General features: G+C 34.5%; 1 protein-coding gene across 5 annotated transcripts in view; it reads left to right on the top strand.

Annotated features, from left to right (window-relative positions):
* Positions 1-16,349, top strand: part of DGKB (diacylglycerol kinase beta) — a 697,837-nt gene that overhangs the window by 296,739 nt on the left and 384,749 nt on the right. For all 5 annotated transcript variants that reach the window (XM_013051698.2, XM_004743409.3, XM_004743408.3 and 2 more), the window contains 3 exons: positions 203-288; positions 3,511-3,600; positions 9,291-9,451. In XM_013051698.2, coding sequence (XP_012907152.1) covers positions 203-288; positions 3,511-3,600; positions 9,291-9,451 — 337 coding nt within the window. The remainder of the gene's footprint in view (positions 1-202; positions 289-3,510; positions 3,601-9,290; positions 9,452-16,349) is intronic.

Here is a 16,349-nt window from a genome sequence, read left to right as displayed (position 1 = left end):
GTTCAAATCAAGATATTAATTCTTTAATTTTAGAATTTTATTCTACATAAGAATTTAATAATTTTCAATAAAATTTTGAGATTACCTTACATTTTTTATCAAGTACAAAAGTCTCTTATTAGACAAAATGCTAAGAATAAAAAACTTTACAAGTTCCAATATTAAAATATCAATCATGTGCCATAACATGCTTATTTTTCAGGTTAAACTTTTTTCGTGATGTTCCTGATTTCAGAGTGTTAGCCTGTGGTGGAGATGGAACCGTGGGGTGGATTTTGGACTGCATAGGTAATGAAGACACATACTTAACATGGCTGGGGTGAGAGTGGTAACCTAAAATTCTGTATATTTTATTTATTTTATTAATGCATTGATATCTTTGTATGCTACAGTGATATAATCGGACATCTGGCATTGTTGCACTGATCTAATGAGTTTTCTATAATTCAAAGTTTTAATTGACAAAATAATTTACAAGTATCTAGAAATCTTTCTTTTTAAATCTGCTTCTCGTGGAATTTATTAAACCCTCAGAGCTATTTTCAAATCAGGCTCTACAAATTCCATTGTTTCTTTGCCCTAAGTCAAAGAAAATCTTAGTATTTGTGATAAAACTTACATCAAATAGATGTGGTTATTTTATTCAAGCATGGTGCCTCAAAACCTTAGCATCTGTGGACATTCTTAGCTTATGCATCCATATTATTATTACCATAGCTATTTTTTATTTATTATGTACTCTGGCATAGATGTTGTGCTAAGAGTTTAGCCCCCATTCATCTTAATTCTCACAACTCTGTGACACAATATAGATAATCCCATTTTAGAGAGAGACTGTAGGGTGTGGAGAAGTTAAATAATTAAAATGGGATCAGAGAGCTATAAATTGACCTTTTATTTTTTTATTCATCTTTTAACCTTAACCTAGATTGTGTCTCTACTTAAGTTTTTACAACTTTATTTTTATGAGAAAGCAAAGCAGATACGTGACTGAGGATAACATGTAGACAAGTACACAAAAGCTTGAGGATTTAGAAAAATTAGCTGGTTTTTCAGAGACAGTTAGCTGATCAGTAAAATAATCCTGAATTGGCCTTCATTAGGAGATAAATTCCAACAAATTTCCATTTCTTTATTGACCAATTCTTTTTTAAAAGGGGGCTGTGTCATGGGCATCTGGATGGCACAGTTGGTTGAGTATTTAATTATTGGTTTTAGTTCAGGTCATGATCTCGGGGTCCTGAGATCAAGCCCCTGTTGGGCTCTGCACGTGAGGCAGAGTCTGCTTGAAATTCTCCCTCTGCCCTTCTTGCTTGTGCCTGCCTGCCCTTCAAATATATATATATATATATATATATATATATATTTTTTTTTTTAATGGGGCCCTTTCACAGAAGGGAGATAATTTGTTCAAAGGAATTTTTACCGCCTATGTAAACTGAAACACTTTTATTAAGTTAATGTAGGTGAACATATTTTATCTTTTCGTGCACACAGAAGTATTCAAATTAAAAGTAAATATATGTTGTCAGCATACTTTTTGGTAAGCATCTTATGATTTTAGTCTACTAATTTTTTTTTAAAGGAACAGTGAAAATTCTGTTCTTTGACCTTCCAGTTAAATTCATAAATAGTATAATATGCAATATCTAAGGAGAAAACCAGAATTCAGAAATTAGAGTTGCTTGAACAGAGTCTGAATACTTGTGAGAATTTTAGTGAAAACGTAGGATATTATGAGTTTATTTTAGCTCAAATCTAAGCCTTGGCGATTATACCATGACACATCCATCCCTAAATAGTCTGTTCCTTCCCCATTCTTCCACATAGACACATACTCACTTTGAGGGGCTGAGAAAGTAGAAAAAGTAAGGAAAAGTAATATATGTTTGTGAGAGTCATTCAAGGCATATGATGGTTTAAACAAAGCTATGTGAGGGCGCCTGGGTGGCTCGGTTGGTTAAGCACTGACTCTTGGTTTTGGCCCAGGTCATGATCTCAGAGTTGTGAGATTGAGCCCCACATGGGGCTCCTTGCCCAGCATGGAGTCTGCTTGAGACTTTCTGTCCCCCTCTGCCTCTGCGCCTCCCCCAACTCTCCAGCTTGTTCACATACATGCATGTGCTCTCTCACTCTCTCTCTCTTAAACAGTCATATAAACAAAACCATGTGGAATTTTGGGGTACCTGGGGGGCTTAGTCAGTTAAGCGTCTGCCTTTAGCTCAGATCATGATCCCGGGGTCCTGGGATGGAGCCCTGTGTCCAGTTCATGCTCAGCGGGGAGTTTGCTTCTCCTTCTCCCTCTGCCCCTCCTGCACCTGCTTGTGCCGTCTCTCTCAAATAAATAAATAAAGTCTTAAAAAATGTGTGAAATTTCAATGGCAGAGATCTTTACTGCTCTAAGCCCAAAGTATTACACTCTGTAAAGCTTAATCTCAAAGAAAACTTGCTGATTGCAGAGTTACCCAATTCTTACATCGCTTGCTCTGACCCAAAGCAGCACCATGTGTAGGAACAACATAGTGAAACATTTTCAACATTTTATTAGCTTTTAAGAGTTTGATTTTTCAAAATGTCTTATTCCTTAAATTGAAATGTACCTAGAGAAGGTGTTGTAAAATAGTTTTTTATAGGAACCCCCACCTCTACTTTGGTGTTGTCCGTGTGTGTGTGTGTGTGTGTGTGTGTGTGTGTGTATACACACACACACACACACACACACACACACACACACATATATATAATTATTATTTTAATTTCTTTTCAGTGTAACAGAATTCATTGTTTATGCACCATACCCAGTGCTCTATGCAATACTTGCTCTCTATAATACCCACCACCAGGCTCACCCAACTCCCCCCACCCCCGCCCCCTTCAAAACCCTCAGATTGTTTTTCTGAGTCCATAGTCTCTCAAGGTTCATCTCCCCCTCTAATTTCCCTCAACTCCCTTCTCCTCTAGTATATTCTTATGGTGCATCTATCTGCATCCTTGAAATTTCCATGATCTTAAATCCACTAAAATTTTTAATTGAGTTAAGATTTTATTTTATTTGTTTAAAGATATTATGTATTTATTTGTCAGAGAGAGAGAGAGAGAGAGTGTATGGACACAAATGGGGGAGCAGCAGGCAGAGGGAGAATCAGGCTCCCCACTAAGCTGGGAGTCTAATGCAGGACACGATCCCAAAACCCCAGATCATGACCTGAGCCAAAGGCAGACGCTTAACCAACTGAGCCACCGAAGCATCCCCTGGGTTAAGATATTAAAAGGCTTTCTTCAAACACAAATCTTGAAAATTCCTATCACTTTGTGAATTATGGTATTTATATGTGTTTTATAAATACAAATTAATCTTACTTTCTAATTATATATAGATATAAAACATAACTTTTCCAGCTTTTAGGTACCTAGTGGAATGCCTTCATTTCATGCCAAGCTGTCTTTTTACTGTTGTTCCATCTGTGATCAAAATTTCATTTTATTTTATTTTAATTTTTGATTCCACAGAAAAGGCTAATGTTGTCAAGCATCCTCCAGTTGCCATTCTGCCTCTTGGGACCGGCAATGATCTAGCAAGATGCCTGCGATGGGGAGGAGGTAAAACAGATACTGAAAATCTTAAAAAACAGTAATACAGTACAGAGCATCCCCCCCCCAAACTAAGCCCATCGTTTTTAGTATATGACAGCTTCCATGTGAATTTAGCCAATACAACTGTTGTGAGAGGTACAGTATATAATTTTGAACAATAGTGTGGGGTAGAGAGGGAAATAGTGGACCAAGAGCTAGACTGTGAGTGCTGTCCTTTAATCTGATACTAATTATAGACTTGATGGGCAAGGCAAGTTTCTCAACCTCCTTGATTTGGGGTTTCTAACTTAAGAAATGAGATAATCATTGATTAACTCTAAAGTAATATTTAGATTTTTAATCTGAGTTGTGTAGAAAAATCACTAAGAAGGGAAAAAAAACCGGTAAGGCTGAATCACAATGACTTGTTCAGGAATGAATACATTAAATAACACTCAATTTTTTGAGATCTACTTTATAACAAGGGGTGTGTTCTTTTCTTGGGGTATAAGGTTAAGGACAAAAAACAAGGTCTACCTTCAAAGAGGCCTTGAATTCCAGTGGCACATAGTCATAAGTAAATTGTGAGACCTCCTACTAACAAGTAAACCTATAACCAACAAAGCAAAAGGTGTCTTGGAGGAAATGACAAGATAACATAAGAACCCTAGTGGATAGAATAATGACAGTCATATAGAACTGAAGGTAGAGTTAAGAGGTAGAAAGAATCTGAAGTAAGAGGTGCAGAGGTAGGAAGGGACTTAACATATTCAAGGAACTCAAAATGGTGTGGATGATACAGGGTAAGGGGGGAATATTTCGAAAGGTCTTAAAATAATTTGACATAACATTAATAGGCTCTGCTTACCAGAAGATGCCAAAGAAAAGAAAAACTGAACTGAAACTGAGTAACTTTAGCTTAGAGTTTAAAAAGTGTCTACTTAGAGAAGTTTAAAAAGTGTCTGCTAAGACAATGTGAATGAGAAGCCCTTGGGGAGCTTGTTAAAAATGTAGTGGCCTGACCTCCCCCCAGATATGCCGAATGGAAATCTCTGGGGTGGACCTGGGCAGATGATTTTCTTTTTAAACAAACTTCCTAAGTAACTCTGATTTACAGTAAAAATGTGAAAACAACTTTTCCATAAGTTATCTAACCAACCGCTAAACTCTAAGCTGTGTTTTGTATATGTGTATGTGTATGTAAGTGTACATGTATATAACAGACAGAGTTGAAGACTAAGTTAAAATCTCCATATATGACATTTTTGTAATTTTCATTAAGGGTATAGTTTAGTAAAAGAATATCATGAAACACTGAGTTAAATCTCATAGAATCTAAAGACAGACAGACAGATGGATAGCACCACTGCTTATAAGATGCTTGTATTTGCCAGTGCGTACATACCTATATTGATTAAAGGGAGGAGAACACACATGTGACTTCTTGTGTATTCTTTTGAAAAATATTTTTTGATATTTGAAAATTAATGACTTCATTTAGTTTCCAAACTCATAAATGGCTCCAATCTCAAAAATGACATAGAATTTCCATTCGGGGAATCTTCTAAAGATTTTCTTATAAAACAATTTAAGATATATTGTTATCAGTAGTCAAAGGTGCACAAATTATAGTACATGCCAAAGTATGTATTAATAATAAACTCTCTGTGTGTGCCTTGCATGGGCTGATACTGTCCTAGGTGCTGGGTTTAGAGTGAAAAATAAAATGTTCCTACTTTTTGGAGATTATGCCTTCATTGAGTACACAGACAATAAATCAATGAATAATAAAATATATAATTACAAAATAAATATGTAAGACTCAAACATATTTAGAGAATAGAGGAGGGAAACTCTTGAGCTAAATGATCAAGAAGTCCTCTCTGAGGAAGTAACATTTAAGCTGGATTTAATAGGTAAGGAAGGAAGAATAGCTCCTGAAATGGAAAGGAAGGCTGATGTGATTCTTAAATGGTCTGTGAGGCAGTAGGTATGGAGTGGGGGTGAGAGAAAGAGTGACTAGTATGAGATTGGAGAGACAATCAAGAACCAAATATTGCAGGGGCTTGGTGGTCTTGTTCAGAATTTTACTTGATTGCACTTGAAGCACAGAGTGAAGCTTGGAAAGGGGTTCAAAAGCACCATGACACAATGACATTTATGTTTTCAAAACCAGAGTAATTGGGAGGTATGAAATAAACTTAAGAAACTTAAGAAATTGTGAAAATGTAGAGAATCAGAGTTTTCCAAATAAGAATTTGTGTTAGAGTTTTTGTAATTAGAGAATGAATGGACTGGAGCAGAGTGATAGTAATGGAAATGAGACAAGTAGATACAGTGCAGTTCTCCTGTTAGGGAAGGCCTGGTAGAACCTGCCTGTGGATTGAAGACAGGCTTTGGGGAAACCAAGGTAATAAGTGGGACTGTAATATGCCCAAGTTGAATGATTAGTAAAATGCAGATACCATCTGGTAGAGTTTACTAATAAAGAAACTTGTTGTTAAGTGTGATTATTTCTTGCCAGGTGTGTATCTAACTTTGAGCAAGTTGCTTACCAACCATGGGCTTCAGATTCCTCATTAGAGCTTGAAAAAAATGATAGTGCCTGACATGTAGGTTCTTATACCAACCTATCAAATTGTTTACCTAGTGTTTGTGCTGAGAACTTTATGTATTTGTAACAAAGATCATCATGCTTAGTATGTGGGAAGGAAAGGACTTTATTCAACCAATAATCATTTGGTTCACTTTAGGTCACTGAGTATTGACTTGACTGGAATATATTGAAGCTTTTTTTTTTTTACTTGAAGCTTATTTTTACAAGAATGTATTTGGAAAAATGTAACACTGTAGAATCTAGGATGTCCTAGGGCATTTGCAAATACTTAATTTAAATTCTCTTTGCAATTTTTCTAACTAAAATTAGTCTAACTAAAATTTAGGATTACAGCAGGAAGAATGTTTCATGAAGAGTAAGAGTGTAAGAATTTTAGATGGAACACACACTGACAAATCTATATTGTTGCTTTTCTTTAAGTGACTTTCCTTTTTAAACATTTCTGTGCCTTTTTAGATAGATTCGGTAATAACATTGTACCTTTAAATAGAAAATAAATACTAATTATATTTTTATTTTGTTTCTTAGCTTAGAGGGACTGTAGGTTTAAATCAAAATAATGGAAGCAAAATAACATCATTCTTTTCTGGGAATAAGCTTTTACTTCTATATTTAGTAAGTTTAATATGTCTTTTTTTAAAAAAATGATCTCAAGTTTTGCAATCCTATTTATAGCTATGAATCATTATTGAACAAGCTTGAGCATAGATAAATACAAGTAGGGTATAGGTATTTGTTAAATTGGAGACTACCATTTGGAATTTGTTATCTTTGTAAATTAGCTCTGACCTGCAGTTGCTGTGATTCTCAAAATAGATTTATGACCTATATCTTTCCATTTTTATTTGGCTAGAAGGCTATTGATACTAGCCTTTTTCATACTTATCCATAAAAACTTAGAGAACATAACCAGTTCTAAAAATTTTAAGGTGAGTGGCACTTGTAGAATCTAGCTGTGGTAATTAATCTTCACTCAATCCATTCCTACCTTGTTTTCTCCTGCTCAGCTGCTGTTCCTATATTTTTCTAGTGTTATATTGAACCATGCTATTATTAACTTGAGATGTAACTGGGAATAAGCTTAAAATTTTATTTAAATAATTATTATTTGCTTGTATATCTCCAGAATGTATATATATAAATATTATGTTTTATTTTATTATATATTATAGAGTACTTCCATGCTATATTATACTATATTACATTAATATTTGCAAATCCATTTATGTCTGAAAAGCATCATACTTATATTCAAATGAGTAGAATTTGCAAAAGAGGTTAATATACTTACCTTTTTTATTCAGTTCAATGAAGAAAACATACATAAAATTTATTTGGAGGTCAATATTTATTATTTTTAAAAGAAATTAAAAATTTAAAAGTTAAACTTTGAGAATGAGCGTTGAACCATAAAAAATATGACATATGCATAAGTTTAATTATTATAATCTTGTACTTTAAATAATTCAGTGTTTGTACTGAGTATGGTTATACACTAATTATTATTTATATTCATAGTTTTTGAATTATGCTATAAAAATGCAACATAACATCTATTAAAATACCGTTTGGTACTTTTAATGCTTATATCTGTCTAGTTATTGTTTGTTGTACTCTTTGTTGTATGTATTAACTAGTACATAAATATTTTACCTGTTTAAGATAAAAAGTAATAGTGGGCGCTTAAATAGGCACTCCTAGGTTCTGGCTGCTTTGAACTTCTAATAATTAATTCAACAAATAACACCATAAATGTAATTTATTTATCATTAGAGGATGTTGGCATATTACAGTGCTTCTTCTCTTAACCCAATTAGTTTTTCCAATGTTATGTGTGCTAACACCTCTAATGAGGACTCATAGCCTCTGGCATTTCCTTGTTCAATGAATACAGTATTAAAATATAGACCAAAGTTGAACACAGAAAAAAATCTATGAAAATATTGTTCCAACTCAAAATATCAATTCAAGAATGTGTGTATGTGTCTGTGTGTAGAGGTAGAGAGAAATGTATTATTTAACTCAGTATAATAATTCAAATTCTGTTATCATTATATAGTTGAGAAATTTCTATTCTTTTGCCTCATGTACTAAGAATTTCTATGCATTTTCTCATTTAATTCTCATAAAAGCAGAAGTTTTTACTGAGGAGGACACTATTTAGGGAGGTTAAAAAGCAAACTTTAACACAACAAGGATTAGGCTACAGTTTGAACTATAATATTATATAGATAGATACATTTATGAGAAAATATAATATTAAATAATAAGTTTCATTTCAGGCCATCTTGATTATCTGCAGTAGATCCATCAAAACTAGATTTGTTGAGCATTTACTCTAGGGCAGACCTAGTAAAAGAAACTTATAGAGAAAGATGCAAATAACTATAATGGAGTGTACTAGTTGTACTAGTTGTACACTAGTTTGGAGGTAGCTAGGGCTAGTTTGGAGAACTGTGCGCTGTGGAACTTCAGAGAATCCATTACTTTGGGAGGGTGGCTTCTGGAAAGAAGTGTTGTCAAATATAAAACTTGCAGCAGGAGCAGAAGCAAGGCAACCAAAAGAAAAGGGAGACTCTGGATATATAGAACAAGAGAAGAGATGACATAAAATGGAAAAGAGAAGGACCAGACTGAAAATTGTTCTGTATCACTAGAGAGTCAAGTATGAGGGTCACTAAGGGATGGAAAGGGACAAGTCTGAAATCTCACCTAAGCTTTTTACTTCCACAACTGAGGGTGTTGTCTGTCTGTAAGAGAATTAACAGGAGAAGATATTGAAGGAGATCATTAATTTCCTTTAGAATAAATTGATATAAAGTTTTGGGGGGGAGTATGAAGTGGAGATGTTCGTTTGACATTTCACCATACTGAGAATTGGCACCACAGGATAGAAGTATGAGTTGCAAATTAAAGCTAAAAATAAAATATTTCTATGAACTTACAATTAGAGTGAATTCTTTATCTGCTTTAGAATTTGCTTTAGGATGCATTGTTTGGCTTTAGAATGAGACATCCGCATACATACACTCAAACACATATAAATGCAGCTTTTGTTATTTGGTTACATTTTTTCTCAAGATAATTTTTTTTTCATTAGGTTATGAAGGTGAGAATCTGATGAAAATCCTAAAAGACATTGAAAACAGCACAGAAATCATGCTGGACAGGTGGAAGTTTGAAGTCATACCTAATGACAAAGATGAGAAGGGAGACCCAGTGCCTTACAGTATCATCAATAATTACTTTTCCATTGGCGTGGTAAGACTTTGCACTAACTGTTCTTTTAACCAGTCTAGCCTAATCAGTGTGTTTAAACTCTTACGGTATGAATTTACTGATAATATATAATTTATTTTTGTGTCAGCAAAACACCTCTTCTAATGGGCAATAATAAAGCTTATGAATTTATTCAAAGTCAGAGAATCAGCAATAGATAAGTTTTTCATGTGTTAAAAGACAGAATTTTTTTCTTGCAATTGATTTGACCATTTGTGTTACTAAAGTAAAAGGTAGAATGGTTTGTAAGATAGTTATGTTTTAGAATATAGGCTAAAACTCCACATAAAAAGTTGAAATATGAAATGGATGCATCAGATTTTATCTTATTTTGAGATATGTATTAAAATCTTAATCTCAGAAAACAAACTGAGGGTTGCTGGAGGAGGGGGGTGGCAGGGATGGGGTGGCTGGGTTATGGACACTGTAGAGGGTATGTGCTATGGTGAGTGCTGTGAATTGTGTAAGACTGATGATTCACAGACCTGTATCCCTGAAACAAATAATACAGTATATGTTAATGAATAAATTACAACCAATTAGGTTTTTACAAATAGATACTATTTTAAAATTTATGGTTAAGTCTGAAGTCTAAGAAAAAATGCTACTATGATTCTTAAGTGATTAATAAGTCAAAGGGCTAACTTTTCACTTAATTTCTTGAAAAATCTTAGACTGAAAGTAAAATATCATTTGGCAATTAAAATCGTTATTGTGATTTCAATCCCTAAGGAATTAATAATTTTAACAGTTATTTCATACATGTGTACATATATATTACCTGGTAGTTAAGAATTCTTAAAATATATTGTTTACAAAATTATATTCCATTTCACATGTATTACTGGATATTAATCTTATGTCTTTCTCTGTCATGTGCGCACACAAACACACACAAATCACTAGTAGATTATAAAAGGCACTGAATGAATTCTTGAATTTAGGAGTCAAGCTACCTAAGCAAGGGTCCTGTAGCAATATTTTTTCTTTCTTTCTTTTTTTTTTTTTGGCAGCTTGACTAACATAAATTTATTATATAATTTTGTAGATGATTATTCAGGTAAAGTCAGCTGGTTTCTCTACACCAGGTCTATAAGACAGCAATATTTTTTCTAAGTGTCCATTTATTTATCATGATGGTATTATTTTTTTCTCTCATTTTTACAAATAATGTGTTTATATATTTAAAGAGCCTCAAATAATGGTACATAATAAAGGCTAAATATACAATTATTACTAAGTAATGTTAGTAATCAACTATAGTTATTACTATTTGCAAGAAAAATGTAATGCATTTGATCCATAAAAGTCCTCCTATTCATCTTTGATATGAATATGCACAATGATGTTTTTAACAGCTTTATTGGCATGTAACTTAAACACAACCTAATTCACTCGTTTTAAGTGACCCTCTCAATGATTTTTACTAAATACATCCAATTTTAGAGGATTTTCATTACCTAAACAAGAACCCTCATGCCCACTTGTTATCAATTCTGGCTTCTTCCCCAGATCTAAGCAATAACTAATTTTTCTGCATCTAAGAACTACCTTTTATGGATATTTCCTATTAAAGAAATAATACAAAATATAGACGTTTTCATTTGGCTTCTTTCATTTCACATAGTATTTAGAAAGTTCACCCCTATGAACTGCATGGATACTATTTTCCTTTTTATTGCTAGCATCCCATTGTATGGACATATCACGTATTGCTTATTCATTCACTAGTTGATGGACATTTAGATTGTTCTGAGTCCTTGGGTATTATGGATAATGCCATTCTCTTGAGTTCCTTCATTTTATTTTTTCGTTATTGTTATTTTGGTTAATATAGTTTTTAACTCTAGAGTTGCCATTTGGTTCTCTTTTTATAATTTCTGTTTTTAATTGGTATTTTCTATTTGAAGAGTCACTGTTGTTATGCGTTCCTTTATTCTTTAAGCATGGTTTACTTTAGTTCTTTTGACATATTTAAAATAGCCTTGGTGAATTTTTTGTCTGAGAAGTTCAACTGCTAAAGCCCTTCAGAGAGTTTAGTAACCTCTGAACCACACCCAAGACAATTTTCTGCCGAATTATGTGCCACATTTTGCTATTCCTCTGCATGTCTGCTGATATTTTGTTGGGAACTGTGTATTTTTTATAATGTATTACATTGTATAATGTATTATTTGGATTTTCATCCACTCACAGTGGTTATGGCTGGTCCTCTGTTAGTTTAGTGACTTGCCTGCACTAATTTTGTGGAACCTTTCTCCCCTGTGGCATATGACTCAGTTTTGTTTTGTTTTGTTTTGTCTTTATACTTCTTATTTTTATCTTAATCCTGGTTTCCTGGGGATCACCCCCATGTCAGCATGATTGATCAGAGTTTGTGCTCAGTGTGTTTGAGCCAGTAAGTCTTCCGGTTTGCCATTTGATGTGTGTTCATTGGGGACACCCTTAAACTTGAGACATTCAACTTTTAATATCTGCTGACCCTTCTTTTGTCTCTTTTGCCATGTATACGAATTCTCACTTAGCCAGGATATATAATCTACTAGGGCCCCTTTTGGTCTTTTCTGAACACGTGTGTAGCCTTGCACATGCATAGAGCCTTTCAGACAGTCAGGGATGTGTGACAAATGATCAAGGCCCATTATGGCTATCTCATTTGCAAGATCTGTTGAATTTTTGGCTAGTTGACTGGTTATTTGCTTGCCTTAATCAGTTCTGCAAACTCAGGCAAGCTGTGACACTAGCTTTCCTTACTCGTTTGCCACTGGGATTACTCTTGTTTTAGACAACTTTCTGAGTCATAGAGTTTTTCTACCTTCTACTCCAGATCCAGTCAGTTCCCCTGACAGTAAGTTGCTTGCTTTCATGGCTTGCCTACCGTGGTAGAACCAGAGCACCGATGGAGCTGGAGGATGAGGGGGAAGCCCAAAGCAGAATCATTACAGATTACCACTGTTTCCATCTGACGTTTTGTAGTTTATCGCAAATAAACACTTCTTAGTCGTTATATGCTTTTAGTCAGTTTCCTTAGGTCCTAGACAGCAGATCATTCCTCTCCACCAACGGAAATGCCAGGCAAGGTTTGCTCATATTTGATTGTCATGATTGAAAAGGGATTGCTACTGGCAGCTCGTGGGTAGAAACTAGGGTTGCTGCTGAACACTCCCAGTGCACAAAGCAGCTCTTTAAATGTACAAGAAGGAATTATACAGCTCAAAATGTCAATAGTGCTGAGGTTATAAAGACATATTAAATACAAAACTCAAGGTGTTGAAAAAGAAAGAGCTAAAACCAAAAGAAATGAAAAGGGAAACTCATAAAAATCAGATGGGAAATATAGCAAAGAATAACAGCAAGAAAAAAAAATAGAGAATGTTGGCAAAACTAAATATTGGATTATTGACAAGAATTGATCAGATCTATTGTAAAATGAATTTTTTAGGGGCCCCTGTGTGGCTCAGTGGGTTAAGCCGCTGCCTTCAGCTCAGGTCATGATCTCAGGGTCCTGGGATCGAGTCCCACATCGGGCTCTCGGCTCAGCAGGGAGTCTGCTTCCTTCTCTCTCTCTCTGCCTGCATCTCTGCCTACTTGTGATCTCTGTCAAATAAATAAATAAAATCTTTAAAAAAATTAATTTTTTAAAATCATTGTAAAGAGAATTACAAATAATGTAGAGGGAAAACAATAGAAAACCAAAAAGTTTTAAAAACTCCACAAACACAAAATGTAATAACCCGATTTAAAACATATGAGGACTACATATGGGTGAGTAGCAAAACTGCAAATATAAAATCAACTTAAATATTCAGTAGTATTCCATTATGTCAATAATAATGAATTTATGAAGACAGCAGTAAAAACCTGAAAATATCTAAGAATTAATAAAGAATATCCAAGAAAATGTTAAAAATCTCTACAGAGACATAAAGGATCAGAACAGAGACATTTCTTATTCTTAGATGAGATAGATTAATATAACAAAAATTAATTTATTCATTTAATCTATGACTAATGTAGAGCTAGGTTTTATGACAAACTTGAAAAACTTACTCTAAAATATATATGACAATGTAAGTCAGTTTTAATAAAAAGTAAAGATGGAGGAAGATGGAGGACTATTTTACCAAATTAGATATGCTAAAGTAGACTGGAAATTAGAATGAAATGAAGAGAAGAGTGAATCAGAGAGGAAAAGAGACACATAACTGAAAGTCAGTATGGATGTGGCACAAAGATTTGATGGAGATACCATAGAGTGCTTAGTTCAGATTGCAATTTTAAAAGCTAGCCTCCTAGGAAGAGAAAATTTTGTTAGAGCTCTACCTCACATTACATAGGTAATTGCTAGACAGATTAAAGTACTACATTTGAAATGCAATGTTTAGAACCTAATAAAGGAATACATAATAAAAGATACGTATGATTTTGAAGTAGACCAGAACTAGCCTAATAGGTGGATTTTGACTGAATTTATTTTAGAAGGGGTTTGTTTCATTTGACTTGGAGCCTCTTTCAGTGAGTATAACGTCCCTCCCTGAAATATTTGCTTCTGCCCCAGTAAGCCAAAGGCTCAATACTCAGGGTCACAATCAGAGCAATCAGAGAGTTGAAGCTTTGACTGTTACTTCGCAAGGCTACCTTCTATTCAGTGAGTTGTATTCCTCTGCTTCAAGCAGTGAATCCAGAAAACAATAAAATGAAATGGATTATCTATCTCAAACTATTCCTGAGTATATAGGAAGTGTGGAATTGGAGTATAGAAAGGATGATGGGGTATTTCGACTTTTTGTTATCACCAGCGTAGGAAAGATTAAGATGGGACCTGTTTTGTACTTGAAATTAACTCTTGGAACCCATTACCTGCTAGTGATAGGGTGATCTCAAAGTTTGACTATACTATCAGTACGGTTTCCATTATTTCAACTACTGCCCTTCATTTATTGACCATAAATGTCTTATACTTTATACAGAAATTGCTTCAGATTTTTAGAAGAACCTATTATGGTCAGAAATACATAAATATCTTCTTCATATATATGATTATATAATCCTTGTACTAGTCAGAATGGGTTGAGTATTGGCACAAAACCCCCAAAATACCAGTGGTCTGATAACAATTAAAAATTAGTTCTTCCGGGGCGCCTGGGTGGCTCAGCAGGTTAAAGCCTCTGCCTTCAGCTCAGGTCATGATCCCAGGGTCCTGGGATTGAGCCCCACATCAGGCTCTCTGCTCCGTGGGGAGCCTGCTCCACCCCCGCCCCCCACGCCTGTCTCTCTGCCTACTTGTGATCTCTGTCTGTCAAATAAATAAATAAAATCTTTAAAAAAAAATTAGTTCTTCCCTCACATAAAAGAAGAAGAGGTTCTAGTCCACTTGGTCAGTCAGTGACCCAGACTCCTTCCATCTTACATCTCCACACTCCTTTAGCTCCTCAGCCCTCCATCTAGTCAACAACCAGGTGACAAAGAAAGAGTGGGCTATAGGAAGGGGTCGTTTATGGGCCAGGCCTGGAAAATGGTCCACTAATAACACATTGGTCACTTACTAATCATTTTGCTGTGCCTAATATTAGGGAAGCTGGGGAAAGAATTGTTTGCCCAGAAAGGAAAGGGAAGTTGGTAAATAACCAGCCCATTTCTGCTAATTCCTTCTGTGTAATACTTTTCAGTATTAGCCAGGACAATTTTAAGTCTGAAATCGTAATTAACTCTGAAAATAGATATTCTTATACAGTGGTGGACCTTCAATAACAGCATAATTATATAACACCTACTATGTGCCAAATACTCTTTGAGGATTGGAAGTGAACCTGATAGAAGAAATTTAAGTAATCGCTAACTTTACATTATAGTAAGGAGAGAATTGTCATGAAAAGCTAAACACCTGGAAATTAGAAGTGCAGATTATAGAAATTAACAAAGAACAATTGGTATGTTCCATCTTTCATTCTGATTTTCCACTTTAAAGTAACTATAGATAATCTCAAAAATCCCAGGAAGAGAACTGTCCACACACCGTATCACCACATCACATATGCCATTATTTTTATTGTCATAGTTGCGTCTTCATTCATTCATTTAATATAAACAAATAAAACTAAGTCCCTTTTTTTTTTTTTGGTCAGACCCTAGAGTTCTAGGAATGGGAAATGAGTTCATTATTAGAACTTGGAGTTTAATGGTAGAGAGAAGAAGCATTAAAAAACAAATGCACAAATACAGACTTTTTGAGAATTATAATAAATTCAAGGAAAGAAAACTAAAGTTATCAAGTGCTAGAATAAGGGACAGTTTTAGATCTCATGGGATCTATAGGCAAGAAAGCCTAGAAAAGAGGGAAAGCCTAGAAAAGAAGATACATTTAATATATAGAAGAGCTCACTCCCACCTTCCTCTGAGGAATACACAAGTGAGATGGATAGAGCGTTAGCACGCAGTTATAACTGTATGTGAAGAGACTGAGGTGAGAAAAAAACTTGATGTGTTCAAGGACGTGAAAGGTCAATGTGCCTGGAAACTAGAGAGGAAGGTGGAAGTGACTAACTGTTGAAGAGGTTGGCTGCTGCCTTGTCTTGAAGACTCTTGGAAGCCAATGTGTGGTGTTTATCTTTCAAGAGGGGCCATTAGGTGATTTAATGATTATAATCAGGAAATGAAGTGGTCCAGTTTATTTACAACAGAAGCTCTTCTACACATAAACAGAAAAATTAAGTGTCAAAAAATGATACATAGAATTTTAAATATTTTAACCTAAATCTTACAAATGTAATTGAATTGGCCGGTCTTCTCATATAGGCCCAGCTAATATCATTTCTTTGAATGTGGATCTGGGGTTCTATACAGTGTCTTGTGTAGACCACATTCCATAATAGTCCATCTA

The sequence above is a fragment of the Mustela putorius genome, unplaced genomic scaffold, assembly GCF_011764305.1.
Source record: "Mustela putorius furo isolate JIRA1106 unplaced genomic scaffold, ASM1176430v1.1 tig00003845_pilon_pilon_pilon, whole genome shotgun sequence".
In the NCBI taxonomy this organism is placed as follows: domain Eukaryota; kingdom Metazoa; phylum Chordata; class Mammalia; order Carnivora; family Mustelidae; genus Mustela; species Mustela putorius.
Note: the sequence above shows the minus strand (reverse complement) of the source record. Positions and strands in the feature narration are given on the sequence as shown.